At 36.7% G+C, this 18,850-nt stretch overlaps 5 protein-coding genes across 7 annotated transcripts; 3 read left to right on the top strand and 2 right to left on the bottom strand.

Moving 5' to 3' along the window:
- Positions 1 to 9: 9 nt before the first annotated feature.
- LOC132197935 (26S proteasome non-ATPase regulatory subunit 10-like) lies at positions 10 to 1,240 on the bottom strand. Its single transcript, XM_059621558.1, has 5 exons — positions 1,040 to 1,240; positions 822 to 920; positions 618 to 764; positions 365 to 534; positions 10 to 313 (listed from the first exon to the last, which is right to left on the bottom strand). The coding sequence occupies exons 1-5, from the start codon at positions 1,145 to 1,147 to the stop codon at positions 160 to 162; spliced, it is 678 nt and encodes a 225-aa protein (XP_059477541.1). The 5' UTR covers positions 1,148 to 1,240; the 3' UTR covers positions 10 to 159.
- A 7-nt stretch (positions 1,241 to 1,247) lies between these two features.
- Positions 1,248 to 5,374, top strand: LOC132197930 (sphingomyelin synthase-related protein 1-like). 3 transcript variants are annotated; one of them, XM_059621547.1, is made up of 7 exons: positions 1,248 to 1,404; positions 1,495 to 1,806; positions 2,033 to 2,508; positions 2,898 to 3,015; positions 3,431 to 3,581; positions 3,657 to 3,823; positions 4,199 to 5,374. In XM_059621547.1, exons 2-7 carry the CDS (start codon positions 1,627 to 1,629, stop codon positions 4,412 to 4,414), a joined length of 1,308 nt encoding a protein of 435 aa, XP_059477530.1. In that variant the 5' UTR covers positions 1,248 to 1,404; positions 1,495 to 1,626; the 3' UTR covers positions 4,415 to 5,374. The 3 variants fall into 3 exon arrangements, with proteins under 3 accessions (XP_059477530.1, XP_059477528.1, XP_059477529.1); XM_059621545.1 differs by having other exon boundaries at positions 2,898 to 3,038; positions 3,424 to 3,581; XM_059621546.1 differs by lacking the exon at positions 1,248 to 1,404 and having other exon boundaries at positions 1,411 to 1,806; positions 2,898 to 3,038; positions 3,424 to 3,581.
- Positions 5,375 to 5,880: 506 nt separating this feature from the next.
- On the top strand, positions 5,881 to 8,079 carry LOC132197929 (lysophospholipid acyltransferase 7). The gene is made up of 7 exons (XM_059621544.1): positions 5,881 to 6,316; positions 6,408 to 6,534; positions 6,586 to 6,724; positions 6,778 to 6,929; positions 6,989 to 7,200; positions 7,268 to 7,447; positions 7,510 to 8,079. The coding sequence occupies exons 1-7, from the start codon at positions 6,105 to 6,107 to the stop codon at positions 7,898 to 7,900; spliced, it is 1,413 nt and encodes a 470-aa protein (XP_059477527.1). The 5' UTR covers positions 5,881 to 6,104; the 3' UTR covers positions 7,901 to 8,079.
- A 338-nt stretch (positions 8,080 to 8,417) lies between these two features.
- Positions 8,418 to 10,355, top strand: LOC132196881 (protein Peter pan). Its single transcript, XM_059619814.1, has 8 exons — positions 8,418 to 8,543; positions 8,622 to 8,798; positions 8,861 to 9,184; positions 9,263 to 9,447; positions 9,510 to 9,657; positions 9,709 to 9,818; positions 9,874 to 10,055; positions 10,107 to 10,355. The coding sequence occupies exons 1-8, from the start codon at positions 8,526 to 8,528 to the stop codon at positions 10,328 to 10,330; spliced, it is 1,368 nt and encodes a 455-aa protein (XP_059475797.1). The 5' UTR covers positions 8,418 to 8,525; the 3' UTR covers positions 10,331 to 10,355.
- On the bottom strand, positions 10,343 to 18,206 carry LOC132196880 (nucleolar pre-ribosomal-associated protein 1). Its single transcript, XM_059619813.1, has 28 exons — positions 17,913 to 18,206; positions 17,676 to 17,810; positions 17,261 to 17,409; positions 17,005 to 17,188; positions 16,805 to 16,950; positions 16,541 to 16,747; positions 16,257 to 16,480; positions 16,056 to 16,205; positions 15,842 to 16,003; positions 15,366 to 15,791; positions 14,979 to 15,251; positions 14,624 to 14,924; positions 14,313 to 14,572; positions 14,035 to 14,259; positions 13,752 to 13,981; positions 13,550 to 13,701; positions 13,252 to 13,470; positions 12,980 to 13,194; positions 12,822 to 12,930; positions 12,586 to 12,759; positions 12,249 to 12,527; positions 12,067 to 12,194; positions 11,823 to 12,007; positions 11,523 to 11,765; positions 11,221 to 11,469; positions 11,028 to 11,166; positions 10,791 to 10,976; positions 10,343 to 10,677 (listed from the first exon to the last, which is right to left on the bottom strand). The coding sequence occupies exons 1-28, from the start codon at positions 17,954 to 17,956 to the stop codon at positions 10,372 to 10,374; spliced, it is 5,700 nt and encodes a 1,899-aa protein (XP_059475796.1). The 5' UTR covers positions 17,957 to 18,206; the 3' UTR covers positions 10,343 to 10,371.
- Positions 18,207 to 18,850: the final 644 nt, after the last annotated feature.

Raw genomic sequence — 18,850 nt, 5'->3', positions numbered from 1 at the left:
TCAAATAAAAGATTTAGTGATCACCCTTTCTTTATTTTCATTCTTCGAAAAGAAATAGTTTTATAATAAGCAGTCTGTTAAGTGGTTGATTTGGGGGTACTTCAGTCCAAATGCCCATACTTCCCAGAAAAATATTTGTGTACAAATCCAGTTCGACAGTTACTGTTCCGAGCACTCCCTCAGTTGCTTGCCAAGTCCAGGAGATGCTAAATCCATGGGGGTTTTTTCCTCCTTATTTTTAATGGATAGAGAAGCACCTCTTTGCACAAGCTCCAGAGCATCATCACGCCTGTCTTCTTCGCAAGCGAGGTGCCTAAATTAAAATATAAATGTAGCAGAGAAAAAAGTAATATTATGGTCATACAGTGGAGTATTTCCATCAATATCAGCAGGAGACAGATCAATTCCAGGGACTGCAATAAGGATGTTGACAATTGGAGTTCTGCCTTGGGAGGCAGCTCGATGCAGAGCAGTTGCACCCCTGCTGTCCTTGATGTTCACATCAGCCTTGGCAGCGAGCAGTAGCTGAATAATCTGTAAAGGAAAAAAAGTCTCTTATAATCCGACATTTTATTTTTGATGAGTAAATTAGTCATAGAATATTATTTTATTCTCACACTGCGCCATCCCTTTGAAGCTGCCAACTGCAGGGCAGAGTGACCTTGTTGATTTTTTGCATTGACGTTAGCATGGTGCTTAATGAGCAAATTCACCACGTCTTCTTTCCCGGCAGAAGCAGCCAGAATCAGAGGCGTGGCACCAAACTGAAATTTGAAAATTTGACATAACACTGCAACACTAGTTTTTATTTAAATGCTCACATCATCAGTAGGGTCAACTGGAGAGCCTTTCTCAAGTAGCAGTGTCACGATGGGTACGTGACCGCCCACGGCAGCCCAGTGCAAAAGAAGCCTCTCGTTCTGAAAATCAATGAATTTGAGTTAAAACCAGGGTGAATGATGCGGCAAAATTTCAACAGCAAAATTATGAGATAGATTTGAGGAAAAACGGAGCAATGATCAAACGAAATTCAGCTCACATTATCCTGCTTGGAAATCCAAGTCGAATCTCTGTCCAAGTTGATTCGGACGTGCTCTAAATCGCCCTTGTACGCCGAGTCGTGCACAGAACCTTCGACCATCGCCATGTTTTATGTTTATTTACAATCAGCACTGGCACTGCAGCTGCAGCGGGAGGAATGCTTTGCTATTGGCTGACTTGACGGGCTCAAGAGTTGACAGCCAATCAGCGCTCAAGACCGAGTACACCTCCTTTCAAGTTGCAACGCGGAATGTGGTCACGGCAAACTCGGTGATTGCGCAGAAGATCGTTGACCTTGATCCGTTGGGTGCAACTCGCTTGTCGCAGCTAGCTGAATGACGTATTACCCCGTTCAGCGAAATGGTAAACAATCGCAAGAAAATCGCGCAGAACTATTATAACGGAGGCAGCGCACTGATGTCGCTGGAGAATTATAATTCTTTCTCCTTTCAGATGAGTCACACGCACAAGACTGCCCACGGAGCCACCCGGTGCTCAACCCTTCTTGCTGTACTAGAACGCAGTTAATGAGGCCTCGAGTTTGAGTTTTCTGAATTTTGAGGGTCGCATACAAATTGGCGAAAAATGTGTGATCTTCCTAGTGCTGTGCTTAAGTGGTCGAGCGACCACGTTAAAAATTGGCTGCATGATTGCGGCCACAGTGATTATGTGATTAGTCTGCTTTGTGATGAGCACAAAATCGATGGCAAGGCCTTGTTGACGCTGACAGAAAATGACCTCAAGTCTCCACCTGTCAGTATGAAGGTAACTACATATCATTGGGATGTGTGCACATTTATTTAATGTATACATAAATATATTGTACATACATACCTTTCAATTTCATTTTTAGCAAGAAAAAATAGAATATTCAATTGCATGCTTAAATCTTGGTTTAAGATGCATATTCCTTTTATTGACTAATTGAATGTTGACTTAAATTTTTATTTTTTGGTACATAAATTTTAAAATACTTTATTTCAATTTTTAGGTTCTTGGTGATATTAAAAGGTTGTCTGCTGATATTAGAATACTCCAACAACACAATTTGCCCTCCCTCGAAGATTTGGGCCTTTCCTTTTCGCCAACCGTCCAACCAGCATACTCAAGACCTAAGATTGAAGAATCGTGTGAAACTAACGACTTTGACAGTGAAGGGAAGCTTTCCTTAGATGCTGGACTTACGAACAAATTACCTGGCAAAAAAGATGGCAGAGCCACCCACCTGCCACCCGAGTTTAGCAAAACTCTGCTCAGCATGGCCTATTTATTTGTGGTTACGTGGATCACAGCATTTGTCATGGTCATCGTGCATGACCGAGTGCCTGACATGAAAAAATACCCACCTCTTCCAGATATTTTCCTTGATAATGTGCCAACTATTTCCTGGGCTTTCCACATGTGCGAGGTCACTGGCTCGTTGCTACTTCTTATCTGGGTAGCTGTTCTGATCACCCACAAGCACAGGTTACAATTATTTTGAGTATTTTCATCATAAAATTCTCTGACAGAATTTCTATGCATCAAAAACTTCAAATTTGATAGTTGATAGCCTCCAAAATTTTGTTATCAAGATCTGGAGAGGAAAAAATTAGGTCCCTGTTCGAATCATTCTAAAGGTCAAATTTATGTCAAGTCCAAATTCCACTATTCAAGCATTTGTTATTCCTTGATATCCCTGATGATATTTTACAAAAGATAGACCATTTGTTGTGCAAGTGCTGATAAGAGCTTATTTTTTACTTGTAGATGTCAATGATTTATAATTAACAAAATGCTATTTTACAATTTATTATTATTATTTTTCTGATAAAAATCATAATAATATCATTAACCAGGTTGTTTTCCATTTCCAGATTTATCCTTCTGCGCCGCTTCTTTGCGCTAAGCGGAACTGTGTTTTTGTTGAGATGCATCACCATGCTCATAACCTCACTCTCAGTGCCAGGAACACACCTCGAGTGCAACCCTCGGGTATGGGAGGAGCAGGCCAAAAGATAGGGTTTACTAGAATTTCTAATGTGCAGCTGCCACTTGACAAGCTACTTATTTTGTTTTGTATTGTGCTGTTCAGGTGACGGGTAGCTGGAAAAGCACAGCTTTTTCACTGATCGCACGAACTTGTTGCTTTATTGCAAAATTAGGACTTAATGATTTAATTTTAATATGATTTAATTATTATAGTTGCATATATAACAATGAATCAAATGCTATTTAGCACCAAAAATGATTCAATTTTAAAAATTAGATCAGTTGCACATGTCGCAAAATTGCCTTATGAGTTAGTCCTTGTCTTCATGACCTTTGCTCCATTTTCTCTTTTTTAAGATTGTTTTTATAAAATTACGTTATATTTGTCTAACTTTCTCTTTGTCTGTTTACGGGTCAGCCGTATGGAGAACTGTGGGCAAAGATTCAGCATGCCTACGTTATTTGGCGCGGAGCAGGAATGTCCATTCAAGGCGTTCGCACCTGTGGCGACTACATGTTTAGTGGTCACACTGTAGCCCTGACAATGCTCAATTTCTTCATCACAGAATGTGAGTCACCTCTTTTTTCTAAATAAGTAGAAATTTATGTTATTGAGTGATTTCAAAATGCAAAATTTATTTCAGACACACCTCGGCGTATGTATTTTCTGCACACTTTTTCGTGGCTCTTGAACATGTTTGGAATATTCTTCATACTTTCGGCACATGAGCATTACTCAATAGACGTTTTTATCGCTTTCTACATCACTTCTCGTTTGTTCCTGTACTATCACACACTGGCCAATAATCAGGTAATTGAACTTACAATATTGCACAGTAAGTAATAATCAAATAAAGAGATAATAAAACTATCAGTTTATTATCTCTAATATTCCAAATTCAATCATCTAGATTATAAGCTTATAAACATATCATAATACAGCTATGATACATCGTTGATTGAATTTATAACTTAGAAAGATAATTTTCATTTTGATTTAGGTTCTTTAGCTATGTAATCTTGGCATTTTAAGCGTAGTATTTAACTCGAGAATTAAAAAAAGCAATGATTTTAATATTATTTAATAATAATAAAAAAACCAATTTAAATAAAAATTATAAAAATGCGCTTTTGAACTCAATTTTTTTTTTTAATAAAATATAATTAAATAAAAACTTAATTTCAGGCACTGATGCAGCGAGACTCTGGCAGAACCCGGGTTTGGTTCCCGTTGTTTAGTTTCTTTGAGTCGTCAGTTGATAGAATCGTACCAAATGAATTTGAATGGCCTATCACTTCTGAACAGCTCAAGGCATGGGTAACCCCCTTCATGATGTCTCTCCTTGCAGCCTTGATAGCATTACGGCAAAAGGGAACACAACTAGCTGCAAAGCAAAACTGAAGCAGCAGTGATTAAGTATTTTTCTGCATTTATAGCATTTTCAAATTCATGTGAATTCTTAAATTCCCACTTAACCAAAGAGAATATTGTCAAAATAAATTATTCTGATTCATAAAAAAGGACAAAATAACTTGGAGACATACTTAGAGTCAAATTTTTTCATGTTCCTCTCATACATCTTATGCAAAGTTAACGCAGGTGGACTGACTTTCATTGAGAAGAAATATGAAGGTTACACTAAATCCACTAAATAATGAATAGAAACTATACTTATCAAATGACTGCTACTGATCTATTTCTTTCAAAGAGAGTCCCCTCTCTCTAGATTAAGCACTGAAAAAGGCCAAAAGACATTTATCCTGAAGATAATATTTTCTTGTTGATGTCCTTTTTAAAAGCACATGTAATATGCAATTAATGCATTCACACCCTGTCATTTCCAAAGAACAAATCTATACAGTAAAATTCAGTATTCAAGGAAGTGTAATATCTTTATATTGTTAAATTTAATTTATTAAAGTTTATTTGGTTGATCCAATGCAAGTTAAGGAAATTTTTATTTAAAAGTAATAATTGTTTAATCTATAACAAACAAAAATTATTTAATACTGAAGCACGGTTGATCATGGATAGCATATATATTATTGCTCATTTTACCAAAAAAAATTGTTAAAATTTTAATTGCAATTTTTGCCTTTTGTTAAATTGTTGATTATTAAGATGTTAATGTATAATTTATTGTTGAATGTCATAATTATATCATATTTATATTAATTTGAAGAGACTAATCTCTTTGTAATTTGTTGCAGCTAATGCTGACTATGAGTTTGAAATCAAGATTCATTGTTATTATTGAACTTAAATGTTTTTATCTACATGCACCCTTTTCTTATAAATAGCAAAATGCAAACCTAGCTATAAGACTTAATAAAAAATGATAATGGAAATTGGAAATCTAAAGTAATTGTTTGAATTTTTTATCTATGCATGTATCGTAAAATATATAGGTATAAATGGTAAAATAAGTATGCAAACCGATGAAAACTGCGAAACCGCTGAAAATGCCGTTCTGGGGATAGAAAAATTGCTGGGCTATTTAATATTTGCTTATTTTTTTTTTATTTGATAAGTAAGAGGGTATATGTATAAGAGAAAATAAATATTTCTGATTCACTATAGATTCAATTCTGCTTTAAATTTAATTAAGATTATTTTATAAAAATTTTCCTAGTTTTTGTTTGTTACTCCTTGGCCCTCCTTGTTTGTGAAAATGTGACGTTCTTTTTGGCGATAATAATAAAAAATAATTCTTTTTTTAAACGCCTAGTGCATACAATATGCGCTATGCGCGGCATTCATGGACCTAACAAATCCTAGTAAATCAATGGCGGCATTATTAACGTTGGTACGCGGCCGCGCTTAACTAAGTTAAGTTGGCAACTTTGATAATGAGCTGATTGGAGCTGATTTTGAACTGGATCGCAGCCGCAGCTGGACTTTGTTTTGGGAGTGTTGTTTTTCTCTTCGCTGAATGAATTCGTGTTACAAATAATTGTTGTTCCTTAAGTTCCTTCATGAAAAAAACAAACAATTCTTATGAAAAAAAACTAAACTTGAGGTAGCACAAGTTCACCGACCCAAGCAAAGCGAGCGAGAGAGGGAGAGAGAGCAGGACACTTTTTATTTAAAAATGAACTCGGACGATATAATTTATATAGTTTTGCTTCTATTTGCCATTGGATTTGGACACATTTTACGGCAAATTGAGGACCCACTGCAAAGAAAATGGGCTGCCTCTGCGGTTGGATTCATGATAATGCTGATTCCTTCGGGTCTTCACATTGTCCACCCTATCATCTGCATTGTGGTCAATGCAGCTTTTATCGTCTACGGTGACAAAATGTAGGACAATTTTAAATTCACTTATATTTTTCTTGTGATTAATAATAATTTTATGTATATTCTGATAAACTAATCACAATATCCTTTACAGGAAGTGTCATTTATACAGTTTTGCGTTTACGTTCATCTACTTGGCTTTCTTCCGTACAACAGTTTACTTTGGAATCTCATATCCTCCAGGTCACACAAACTTAATTCAAATGATGCTTACATTAAAGGTTTGGTTTTAAAAAACTTGATGGAATCTTAATAAATCATTTTTTTTTTAGTTGGTTGGACTAGCTTTTGAGGTTCACGACACACAGAAGGCCATGAAGAGTTCTAAAGACAAACACGAATTTCTCAGAGTCCAGCCAGACCTGGCCGACGTTTTTCACTACTCGTTTTGCTACATTGGTGTCCTGGCAGGTGATTACTTACAACACTTTTTACAGCCACTGCCATAGGTTGATTGATTTTAGGGCCATTTTATAGATACAGGACTTACTATGACCTGATGCACGGCTCGTACTGGAAGAACGTCAACTGCACTCAACATATGCTCAAGCGAGTAATTATTGCTCCGATGGCAGCATTCACCTTTTATGTTCTATCTCAAATGTATCCGTGGGATGTAAGATTTTTTTTGCATATAAAAATTACAATTCGTCTAATATTATGTTGCTGTGGTAGTATGGACTGTCCGACGAATTTGTTTACGAACGATCCCTGGTGTACAGGATTTTGTACATGCTTCCATCATTTGTTACATTTCGCATGAGAATCATGACTGGCATGATTTTGTCAGAGTGTGCCTGCATAATGGCTGGCCTCGGCGCTTATCCTGTTAGTACAAGACCCAGAACTGGCACTGGTCCTCAGGATTACACCAAACTTTTGGAACTGTAAATTAGTTTTTTATTAATTTGATTTTTTTATAAATGTCTTAGTTATAATTAATTTTATTTTTAGCGATGAACATCCTCAACAACTTAAAAAGGAAGAGTACAATTTTGCCACTGTCTACAACGTTGAGCCTTGGGGTGTAGAATTTTCACCCACCGTAAGGGAAGGAATGCACTGTTGGAATACAACTGTACAATATTGGCTGGCAATTAATGTCTACAAACGAGTTACCAACAAAAGTTTTAGGTTCATCAAGTTCATAAAACAATATTTAGAAATGAAAATTGACATTTTTTTTGTAATTTTAGAACTGCAGCCACTATGTTCATTTCGTCATATTGGCATGGTGTTTACATTGGATATTACCTGTGCTTAGGATCTGTTCCCTTCTATCTTCCCGTAGAAGATATTTATGACAAACTGTATCGACAGCCATACACGGGAGCGAAGCGAAAAATCATCAACTGGATTTTCTGGATTCCAAGAGTTTTTGCATTTTCATACATGTCCTTGCCATTCATTTACCTCTATCCAGATAAAATTATTAGAAACTGGGGAGCTATTTATTTTATGGGCCATGTCGTCAGCATATTGGCATATATAATTGGAATTGGGCTTAGAAAAATTTATAGAAAATCAAGTAGTGACCCTCATCATAAGGATTCTAATCGTGAAAAAGTGCATAGCAAAGCAGAATAAATTTCCTTGTCACATTGTTCCTGAATTGTTCTCTATTTTTTTCATTTTAATAAGATTTTATGTTCATGCATGGCATGGAAGTTACATTAGATTTTCCCCCCTAACAAATTAAAATTGGATATCTTTAATTGTTGTTGATTTAAATGAGTAAAATTTAATAAACAGAGGCTGGTTCTTAAAATAAATAATGCATTATTGATATATTTACAGCACATCATAATTTCCATTCAAAAAGGATTTATTTAATATAGAGAAGTAAATTCGGTTAATTCGTTAGGGTGCAAAATATTAAAAAAAAAAAAATTATAACTTGATCTACTGAATAAGAAATAAATTCAATTATAGCCTAGCGGCATTGGCAACTATTATAAATTTAGTTGATTGAAAATACATAAATTTACAAAATGTGTAAAAAATATCAGATTATGTTTGAAATAAATTATAAAAATACCGTGATTTGTAGCAAGAAAGCGCCACCTAATGCCGGTCCCTGGAGTTAAGTCACTCCCCCCTTCCCCCACTTCAACTTCAAGCTTCGAGAGGAAAGTAAACAAACAAGCACTACACACGTGGTCGTGCAATTCTGGACTCAATTTTTAAGAAGATCTAAGATCTCCACAATAGAATGGCGAAGAAAAGGAAGGTGAGTGTTATTTTTAGATGTTTTACTTTGATTGTGACATTCACTTTATTTATAATCACGCGATCGCACAAATCCTAGGGACGTTCAGTTCGGCGCAACAAGAACAAGGCTCCTGGAGAATCAAATGAGCCAGAGGAGCTGACGCGGGCACCGCACTCTTTTGTGATTACCAGAGGAAACACAAGTGGTTACGTCCAGGAGCTCACTAAGGATTTTAGGAAAGTCATGGAGCCGTTCACAGCAATAAGTTTAAAAGTGAGAGTGAAAATCCCATTGATTTGATTTAGGCATGTCATATTTTTTAACTCTACTTCAAGGAGAGGAAAAGGAACAGTTTGAAAGACTTCGTATCCATTGCTGGCCCACTGCATGTCTCCCATCTCAACATTTTCACACAGACAGAAATGGCAATTTATCTGAAGGTGGCTCGTCTCTCACGAGGACCCACTTTGACCTTGAAGGTTCATGACTACGTTCTTGCAAGAGATGTTTTGTCGTCCTTGAAGAAACCAGTCTCAAATGATAAAATGTTTGCAAGTGCTCCTCTTGTTGTGTTGAACAGCTTTTCCGGAGAGGGAATGCACCTCAAACTTCTTGCCTCTGCATTCCAAAATATGTTCCCAGCAATTAATTTGACAAAGGTATGATTATTATGAAAATGTAATATTGCAATATAAATGCGTGCTAATTTAATTTTTTATTTTGTTTTCATTTCCTAGGTTAAATTGAGTAATGTGAGACGGTGTGTTTTGCTTAACTATGATCCAGAGACCAAACTTATTGACTTCAGGCATTATGCAATCAGGGCTGTCCCTGTCGGACTCAACCGGGGTGTAAAAAAACTTGTGCAAAGTAAAGTCCCTGATCTTTCCAAGTTCAATGATATCTCTGAGTATATTGATCGGTAAAATACAATTTTTGTAAAATTAAATTGTTTATTGTTTCTAACGGGATAACAAATTTTAGTGATGGAGGAGCCACATCAGAAAGTGAAGCTGAAGACGACCCTAACAGTCATGTTATTTTACCACAAGACCTTCCATCGAGGGGAGCAGTGGCTTCGACCAAAACAGCTATTAGGCTCTCAGAATTAGGACCTCGAATGACTCTTCAAGTAATTAAAAATATCTATTAATTTTAATTAAAATTATTTTTCCATTAACAGCTTGTAAAAGTGGAAGATGATCTTATGGGTGGAAACGTGATGTTCCATGAGTTCGTATTCAAGACCGAAGAAGAAAAGGCACAGATCAGCAAAATGCGGAATCAAAAGAAGTATGATCAAATTTGCGCTTGTCAATTTCTCAGGAAAGAAAATGGTTTTATTTAGGCAAATCAAGGATGAGCGGAAGAAAGTGCAGGAAGCCAATTTGAAGAGGAAGGTTGAGTTGAAAGAGGAACACAAAAAAAGATCTATGGGTGGACAAGGCAAAAACGAGGAGCCTGTGGAAGAAGTGGTAGACGATGATGTTGAATACTACAAGAAAGAAGTTGGCCATGCACCTGAGGAAGGTTGTAAAGATCTTATTTGTAATTTTGAGTTGATAATGATTTAATGATTAGGATTATTCGAACCTCCGAGAGCCAAAAAGCTGAAGTACAGCCCGTATGATAAGCTGAGGAAGAAAAACAAGTCGGACGAAAGAAGCGAGCCACCAAGGAGATGGAAGAAGGAAGACACTCGAAAACCTTCAAAGAAAGTGGTTGGTGGTAGAGAAAAATATTACGCTACAAAAAACTCCTTCCAGAGTTCTAAGGGTGGGAAAAAGTTTGGAAAAAGGAAATAAACACATTTTTATGGTTGTCAATTAATTAAAACATATTTTATTTATAAAATCCACTGGCAGATTAGATCCTGCATTTCCCTCTCCAAGTCGGATTGTTCAAATTCACAATCTCCAGCAACTTTTAATTGTAACAAATCCTTGCATAGACAGTAATTCCGAATGCCTGCTTTTTTACACAAATCAAGAATGTGGACCAATTCCTCTGCAGCAATGCTTTCCTTCGCAGCTGCATTCCCGCGGAAAATTGATGTCAATAGCTTGATCAGGGGGAGAAGTAGCTTGCTTTGAGCTGGGATTTTCTTGATTAGCAAGGAAACAGAGTAAAGAACGGTGTCTTGAATATTAGGCTGAAAACAAATTCAAGAAATAAAATCTTTATGTGGCAAAACATCAAAAACATGCAATGACAGGAAAAATATCTTAAATTGAAAAATGACGTCAATTAAAGAAAAATGTTTACCACATCAGAATTTTCCCAAATATTCTGCAACAGTGTAATGAGGTTCTCAGCAATGTCACTCGTTGCAGCTGGGGGGAGAGACACGATTGCCCCAGCAATCCAACTCATGAGCCCAGAACTTGAGAGGAGTCTCTTGGAAGCACCAGGTATTTTGGCAACAGCAGCAATGACTTGCAGAACATCAATCTAAAATAGAAAAGATATGGAAATGTTAAAGACACAATAAAAAAAAATTACCTTTGACTTGGGATCTGAAAGAGGCGAATTGTAGAGACAAGAAAGGATTTTAAAAGCAAAGGATGAAAAGAATAAGTCGAAGTCTTTCTGTGTTCGCATTCCATCCTTCATCAAATTCAGCATCCACTGCCTTTGAGTCCTGAAAAACAAAAACCATTTAGTATCTCTTGAAATTATATATAAAAAAACGAACTTATGTCCTGGTACGGAACTGTGCAAGAGGCGCAAGAACTCTGGAAGTGTGCTTGTATCAATCGAAGACTTAGCAAGCAAAAACTTGTTCAAGATTGTGTACAAGTCGTGTTCTGGGTTTGAGATGACTTGAGATGAACGCGCCAAGAACAAGGCAATAACAGGCGCAAGCTGTAAATCTGCACAGTTGCTGATAGTTAGCCTCACTGTGTCCATAAAATTCAACCACAGTTTATTCTCAAAAGATATCCTTGAAAGGAGGGAAATTAAAATTTTTTCAATATTTTTCTCCAGATTATATACTTTCCAGCTTCATAATGGAAATACAATCTTGATATCGTCAGCATGGCCAGTCTCCGCATTTCACTAACATTTGACGAAAGAGCCATCAGCGTGATGGGCAATGCATTCCTGGTAAAAAGCCATGGCTGTAGTGGAACTTCTGGAAGCAGAATGTAGGCAAACAAGGGTAGCAGGAACGCTGGGTCATAAACTCTCCCGTCTCCTACTGATAGCACCTCCTCAAAACCTCGATCAAGTGGAAAGCTGAAGTTGGAAGATAAAGAAATGAGTGCTCTCTAAACAATGTCTATAGAATTATACTTATTCAGAGTTGCGGAAACTCTGGATGGATCTAGATTCTTCAGAACCTGGCTAGGGCTTGGTAGATTTTTTAAAGACTGGCCTAGCTGAGATCTGAGAGAGTATCGAGTGGTAGCAGCGTCTCCCCACAACAGAGGTTGAAACTCTTTGAAACTAACTCCTTTCTTTTCGTACTTCTGTAGAAGCTGCAAATTATTTATGCCTCCATTAAAAACTAATTTTGAAAAATGGCTGGAATCCTAACCTTCAAAATAATTTGATCACTGAGATTAAGTGAGGCGTTGTATGCTCCAAGCAAAACCGGCACAAGTTTAGGTTCCATCAATTGATGGTTTGCAGTAGTCACTGCATCTATCACTTCAAGAATTCGAACTGTGTAAAATAACAAATTAGCGACATAACTTTCAGCAAACTGCTTTAATTTACCTTTTAAAGCCTCTTCATGACCAAGTAAGCACTTCAAAATTTGATTGTGAGACAAAATCAGGCTAAAGACTTTTTCAGAGTGTGCTTGATCTTGATTTTTTGAAATCACTACAGCAAGTAACTTAAGGAGTCTATTGTTGATTCCTACATCAAAGTTAAGGGTTGCCTTGTAAAATTCAAACATATCGTCGTTGCTTGTTGCAGAGAACAAGTTGCTGGAGTCACTATTCTCTCTTAACACCCGCAATAGCTCTTCACAAAGGGTGGACATCAATGGATCTAAAATTATTTCCATATTAAAAAACAATATTGCGACCATTCATATATTTCAACTTACCATCAGGGGTAACCTGTAGCTTTACGATGCTTTTCAAAAGCCACAAAACAAGAGCTGGAAGGCTTTTCTGGTGTCCTTTTGAAATGATGCTGCACATGTATTGAACGGTGTTTGTATCGGATGCAAAACTGGTTTGCAGCAACTTGAGTATTTTTTTAGATGCAGCAGTTTTGTCTAAAGAAAATTTAAATACATGCCGATATTAAAAATCTACAATGATAAGAGAAAACACATACCATAGCATTCTTCTATTAATTTTAAAACAGCGTCCTTGTTTTTACCTAATAAAGCTTTTTTATCATCATCTGAATGGATTGCACTGATCAAAGTCTCAAACAATGTCTCCTAAATTAATAATTATTAGCAATATTACACACATTCTAATACAACTTACTTGAATTTCAGGCCAAATGGCTGCCTCGTAATGTGACAAATCTTTTCCACTGCGCCTCAATAGACTCCTGTATATTGGAAGGCTTTTTCCTATCTCCACATGCTTGGCCCAGTTTTCCAACTTTTGTAAGTCAGTACAGTCTGACCAAGTCACACATATCTGAGCAAGCTTTAAACATATTTCACTTTCTTTCTTTAGTAATACAAGAGGAAAATCTGTAATAATAATTAAAAGTTGGTATACAATTTTAAGCATAGATTTAGCCACAGTACCTGTTGCAATGTTCCTAACATGATGAGGATATGTGCTAAGGTACATGTGCAAGGAGTTTTCAAGACGCTCAAACTCCAAATCTTCTTTCTGAAGCAGATTTGAGGTTATTTCCAGGATCTTGGTCATCTCTTTCTCAGACAAGCTCAAATTTTGGGTGTTTTCAGCGGCTACATTCCGGAGAGCCAAGATTCGCTGGAGAATGCTCGACAGCAAGCAGGCTAGAGTTACACATTAATTCAATTCAGTTAAAAGGTTCAAGACAAGTCATGACTATCTCTTTTTAATTTAAGCGCATACCTAAAAGTTGAGACACGTTCTCTCCTTGAGATGTCCAAACGGTAGAGGGTAAATGCAACAGCTTTTTCAGAATTGATTGAACATCTTCAACATCAAGGCTCAGTTGTAGGAGCAAATCTCCCAATTTTTTTGGGTGGCACCATTCAAGTTTACTAATATTAGAAATTAATGAGGCAATTTGTTTATCTTAAAAAAGGATTACTTCAATTTTGCACCATCTTTAGCAAGGCTCTTTTTTAGTTCATGCAATGCCTTCAGTCGCAGAGGGGTCAAAGCTGGGTGTTCTCCAAGAAGCGGAATCACTTTCAGCAGGAAATAGCTTGCTATTAAACTGGACGGAGATTTCTCGTGAAGTGAAAAATTGTCGAGCATAACAGGATGGCAAATGACAAGTTCCAAGCACCTAACCTGGCTACTTGAAGTCATTTTGTTCTAAAATAAAACCATTAAATTGAATGAAAAAAAAACTGTATATCGTTATTTACCAGAATCTTCTCCAATGCCTTCCAATGCGTTTTCAGCGCTGATTCATCAAATTTCCCGGAGTCCACTTTCCGCGCAGCATTGTACACAACTAGTCTGCACAGTTGTTTCAGTTGACTTTCTGGTAGCTCCAATGACTTTGGAAGCTTCGAGTTTTCTCCATTCAGGTAAGAGAAGAATTTTCTCTCTGTGGAACTCAAGAAGTCCATTGGAAAGGAAGAGCAATCCTAATTTCATTCAAACGCTGTAGTGATTTTAAAATTTTCCTTCAAAAATTTACCTGAATCAGTGCTGAAAATTCTGCAGGATACTGCTTGATATTTGACTTGATTACATTGATCAAGTAGTGTGGAGATGGTTGTTGGAGTAGAAGTTGGATAGTTGCTCCCTGGACCATGTGTTGCAAAGCTGGCAGCTTTTGTGCAAACGACTTTTCCTTGGCCAGCTGCAGCAGAACCACCAGCAGTGGACTAAAAGCAACGTCTTGATATGGGCCCGTGTACGCGGTGCCGCTTATTTTGTTGTCTTCCTGCTGCAACTCTATTGTAAACAAAATAAATTTCATTTCTTTTTATTGCTAACACATTTTACCTTCAAGCATATCATCGAGCTGGTCAATGTGTGATTTTGTAGAGCTGACTTCGCCACGACTAATCAACTCATATTGCTTTTCAGTGAAATCAACCAAATTTTTAGACAAAAGGACAATCGCACTTGAAAGAACTGTTTTGCAATCCTCTCTTCCGCTTGTGCTCAAAATCCATACTTCCAGTTCATCATCATTCTCTAAGAGCACTCCAATTTGCTGAAGAATTTTTAATAGAGTGCTGCATGCTTCTGGATTTTTGTAGCTTCCATTAACAAGAATTTCTATGGCCCAGGAGAAAATTGTCTGAAATCAAAAATTGAAAGTAAAAAAATAAGTACCATGAACCGAAACAGTTACCTGATTTGGAGAAATTGTCATTTGGTCCAAGTTGGTCAGAAGGCTGACCGCTTTCATCTTAAGGTCATTATTGTCTTTGCCTTCTAGAAGGTCAACGGCGCTTTTGATCGATGAAAGGATTTTAGTGGAACTTTTACCACCCCAGCTCATTTCTAACCAGTGAGGTAGCCAATCTTGGTAGCCCAAGAGAGCTGACAAGTAAGTAGCTAATTGGTCAGATTTTGTTGGCACTCTCAAAGACTGGGGCCCAGCTGGTAAAGTCACTCCAGGAAGCTAAATAATAGGAATTATATTAAATTTTTAATTTAGTTATGTTTATCTCATTGTAATTTTTTCTCATTTGACTTTGATTTGTGAAGAATAAACAATAATAATAATTCGTCTCACAATCGATGCATCCAAAGTAGGAATGTTAAGTTTCTTGGTCGATTTGGTCGTCAGACTTTTATCTTCTAGCTCCTCAGCATCATCAACGACTAAATTCCATGCTTCCCAAATTAGTGATACATGAGGAAGAATGTTTGATAGTTGGTGTTGTATTTGGCTCCTCACAGAGTCACAAAAGTTTTCATGAAGATGGAAAAGTTCTTGGCACCTTCTTAGATGGAGGCTGAGACGAGAAAAGACGCAGGACAGCAGTCGGCAAGTAGCCTCTTTGACTGCAGCGTGGGAATTCGAGAGACCAGGTGTTAGAACGGCGCTCAGAAGAGAGACTGGTAAAGCTATGCAGCAAATCATGTTGGTCAGCATTTTAGGGTTTGGTCTATCAGGTTCATGAATCGTAAATGATCCCATGTCAACAGATTCCAGGACCTAAGGTACACATATTTAAGAAAATGGTCGCAATATATATGCAAACTTACTTTGATGAAAAATTCGAGAGACTTCACCCATGTCAAAGTTGGTCGAGGGGTTAGAGCCTCAGTGTAAATGGCCAAAGTGGGCTTCAACAATGTTGGGCAAGCCTTGAGCACACTGATCAGGAGATCGCCTCTGAGCGGACAGTCCCAAGGTCTTTGCAATTTCTTGACAAAAATTATTTCACATTAAACATTAAAGGAAAATGAAGGTAATTACTCTCAAAACAGAAAATGCCTGCTGATTATGGTTCTTTGCGACTTCTGTCGTAGTGGTCTGGAAAACGACTCCATACTTGTAGGACGTAAGCAGAGTTTTCAGAAAAGCATGAATACTTTCTTGAACCAAATGAAGTTCTTCTTCAGAAGCCTGGAAACAGTATTTGAAAATCTGGACTTTAGTTCTGTGGCGTTATTTTACTGTCTCTATTTTCTTCTTCTTTCTATATCTGTTAAGCTTGCTTTGGCCTTGCCACTCGTACAGCGTGACCAATGCTTCCAAAACTCTTGTGTTGAATGCAGATTGCTTCAGCCTTTTAACAACGTTTAAGTTTTCAATAACATTGGATCGCAGAGTTGTTAAGATGAGGTTAACAATCGGAGCAGCGTCGTGCATTAAACCAAGAAGGGCAGATCCAACAACATCTAGAAAGATTTTTTTATTAAACTAGTAACTACAGCCTTGATGGTGAATTATCGACTTACTTTCTTTAGCCATGAGAAGTTGGATAATGTTTGAATCCTTGTCGATCAAAAATGCCATCAGGAAAAAGAGATAGTTTTTGCGAATATGGACATTGCCTCTCTCGTTGGGTTTGTTGCCGTGGCTAGTCAAAAACCAGATCTCGTCTTTGCCCAAAGATATCACTCGCAGAACTTCCTTTCCAACTTTTGGTGACAAACTCACCATGGCTGCACAATTAAGCATGAGAACTCGGTTCTTAAAAATAATATAGTATTTTACAATACCTGTCAGAAGTTTAAGTCCAGTCACAACGTTTGGAGGTCTATGTTTGCTAATGAGCAGAGAGTTCAAAAATGGGGCAGCAGTTTGAATCAGTTGAAGTGCTACTTCTTCGGCTTCAACTTGCTTTTCCGGATATTCTCGTAATGTCCTATGATACAATCGTTAAGTATTTTGCAATTCTTGACTAGAGGTAATAAATTACTTCAGAAACAAAATAGTCAGGATTTTCAATGCCGCCATTGCGCTTCCTGGTTCTGCATGTCTGAATTGTGAAAGTGCTTCAAGAATTTCTCGAGCGCTGCCACCTGCATCAATATACTCCTTGATATAATCATCACCATCATTTTCTTCTTTTTCATTCAACAGTTTGGCAAAGAGTTTCAGTTCTGTGAAAAACAATTAATGTTGGAAAATTATAAGTTAGATAAAAAATTATATCAAGGATTTTTCAAACATACCTGTGCCTCCTTCCCTTGAAAAGATTTTCCTTCGAAAAAAGTTAGCATCGAACTTGACAACTCTAGTTTTATTGAAAGGCTCTGGTGCTCTAACTGATTCTTCAAACTCATCTCCATTAGATCCATCTGATAACTCACTTTCACTGGATCTAAAAAAAAAATACCTTGTTATTTGTTATCTACAGTGATGGCAGATGATCTCGGAAATTTTCGCAAATTATTTGCTAGTGGTGGTGCCAACAATTCCCTTTTATCAAAATGTTTCAAAGAATTTGTTTTTCAATAACATTTAGAATTAGAATATAAATATATGTGTCATATATAGCAATAATATATAGATAATTAAACAACAATAATAATACACACTTATTACTCAAAAATCATAAAAATAGAAGGGGAGAGAAAATAATTTTACCTGTCGCCTTTGTTTTCCTCGTCCATCGCTGAAACTTCCTCGATTTTCCGTTTTCTTTTCACCTTCCCATTCTTTTCGTCAACTTCCATTTTCTGGGGCGACAATTCCTTTTTCCTTTTCATTTTGGTGCTCAACCTTCAATTATAATAACACATGTAAAAATCATTGAGCTAATTGAGCCATGCTGGAATTCCAATCAGAAAATTGTGGAAATTTTGTGATCCTTTTGATTCATACCGATTGGTTTTGCTTTCACTGTTGTTCTCAAGTATCGCAGGCATGCAGACCACTTTCCTGGTAAATTATTGCTTGGCAAGTAATTACGACATTCATCAATTGTTAAAACGAAAGTCTGGTTGATTATGATAGAATAGAATGAAAAACACGTGTGCTGTCTTCTCTTCACTCTTGAATGCGGCAGCCTTGTTTACATTTTTTAGCCAAGCATTTAGCAGTAGGAAGTACCAACGTAATAAATTTTGCATCAAAGACCGCGTCACCCGCGTGGATTCAGGAGCTCGCTGCACACTTTGACTTTGCTAGCGTACAAAATAATTCACTGGCAAGTTACAGAAGATACTGATGAGTAATTTTTAATTAATTATTATACGAAGTTAAAAAGTTGTCCGTGATTATTTTATTATTAATAATTAAATTATATCGTGAATTTATTATACTACTACTACATTATATAATGATCGAATTACGAGTGTCTCGTTTCAAGCACAGTATAATACGGATATATTTAGAATTATAACATGATAAAGCTATCATAACTTGTGCAACTATACAACTAGCCTGCGTTTTTTTATAAGTGCTGATTTTATTGTAAGTTTGAAGGTGTGTGTTAATGTATTTTTGTGTGCGTGTAGAGGTAGAGCTTGGGGTTTGCATTGGTAATTTTATGCTAGTTTTTTTTTCAAAGGGAAACTAAATATTCGCAAATTTAGATTAAGTGCAATTAAAATGCACACTAAAATTTGCAAATTTCATGGTTCAGAGATAATTTGAAATAAAAAATAATAATTTCTTGCATAATAATATCTCACCGTGCAATTAAAAAATCCTATAAATTCTGTCTATACTCAGCAGCTGCAACAATCAACAACTAATTATACTTCTGATTTATTTTTGTTGTTTTTATATGCGTTATAAGTTACAAGATGGGAGATGCC

This window comes from Neocloeon triangulifer, unplaced genomic scaffold (genome assembly GCF_031216515.1).
Source record: "Neocloeon triangulifer isolate White Clay Creek 2 clone unplaced genomic scaffold, ASM3121651v1 ptg000012l, whole genome shotgun sequence".
In the NCBI taxonomy this organism is placed as follows: Eukaryota; Metazoa; Arthropoda; class Insecta; order Ephemeroptera; family Baetidae; genus Neocloeon; species Neocloeon triangulifer.
Note: the sequence above shows the minus strand (reverse complement) of the source record. Positions and strands in the feature narration are given on the sequence as shown.

What these genes read in the sequence shown, in the direction of transcription:
- LOC132197929 (XM_059621544.1), top strand. Translation starts at nt 6,105, where the DNA reads ATGAACTCGGACGATATAATTTATATAGTTTTGCTTCTATTTGCCATT. An exon ending in CTCAAATGTATCCGTGGGAT is followed by an intron (nt 6,930 to 6,988) that starts GTAAGATTTTTT and finishes TTGCTGTGGTAG; the next exon opens with TATGGACTGTCCGACGAATT. An exon ending in TACACCAAACTTTTGGAACT is followed by an intron (nt 7,201 to 7,267) that starts GTAAATTAGTTT and finishes TTTTATTTTTAG; the next exon opens with CGATGAACATCCTCAACAAC.
- LOC132196880 (XM_059619813.1), bottom strand. Translation starts at nt 17,956, where the DNA reads ATGCCTGCGATACTTGAGAACAACAGTGAAAGCAAAACCAATCG. An exon ending in TTCAAGGGAAGGAGGCACAG is followed by an intron (nt 17,189 to 17,260) that starts GTATGTTTGAAA and finishes TGTTTTTCACAG; the next exon opens with AACTGAAACTCTTTGCCAAA. An exon ending in GAACGTGTCTCAACTTTTAG is followed by an intron (nt 13,471 to 13,549) that starts GTATGCGCTTAA and finishes GTGTAACTCTAG; the next exon opens with CCTGCTTGCTGTCGAGCATT.
- LOC132197935 (XM_059621558.1), bottom strand. Translation starts at nt 1,147, where the DNA reads ATGGCGATGGTCGAAGGTTCTGTGCACGACTCGGCGTACAAGGGCGAT. An exon ending in CTTCAAAGGGATGGCGCAGT is followed by an intron (nt 535 to 617) that starts GTGAGAATAAAA and finishes TTTCCTTTACAG; the next exon opens with ATTATTCAGCTACTGCTCGC. An exon ending in ATTGATGGAAATACTCCACT is followed by an intron (nt 314 to 364) that starts GTATGACCATAA and finishes ATTTTAATTTAG; the next exon opens with GCACCTCGCTTGCGAAGAAG.
- LOC132197930 (XM_059621545.1), top strand. Translation starts at nt 1,627, where the DNA reads ATGTGTGATCTTCCTAGTGCTGTGCTTAAGTGGTCGAGCGACCACGTT. An exon ending in TGGGAGGAGCAGGCCAAAAG is followed by an intron (nt 3,039 to 3,423) that starts ATAGGGTTTACT and finishes TTGTCTGTTTAC; the next exon opens with GGGTCAGCCGTATGGAGAAC. An exon ending in CAATTTCTTCATCACAGAAT is followed by an intron (nt 3,582 to 3,656) that starts GTGAGTCACCTC and finishes AATTTATTTCAG; the next exon opens with ACACACCTCGGCGTATGTAT.
- LOC132196881 (XM_059619814.1), top strand. An exon ending in TCACAGCAATAAGTTTAAAA is followed by an intron (nt 8,799 to 8,860) that starts GTGAGAGTGAAA and finishes CTCTACTTCAAG; the next exon opens with GAGAGGAAAAGGAACAGTTT. An exon ending in GACCTCGAATGACTCTTCAA is followed by an intron (nt 9,658 to 9,708) that starts GTAATTAAAAAT and finishes TTCCATTAACAG; the next exon opens with CTTGTAAAAGTGGAAGATGA.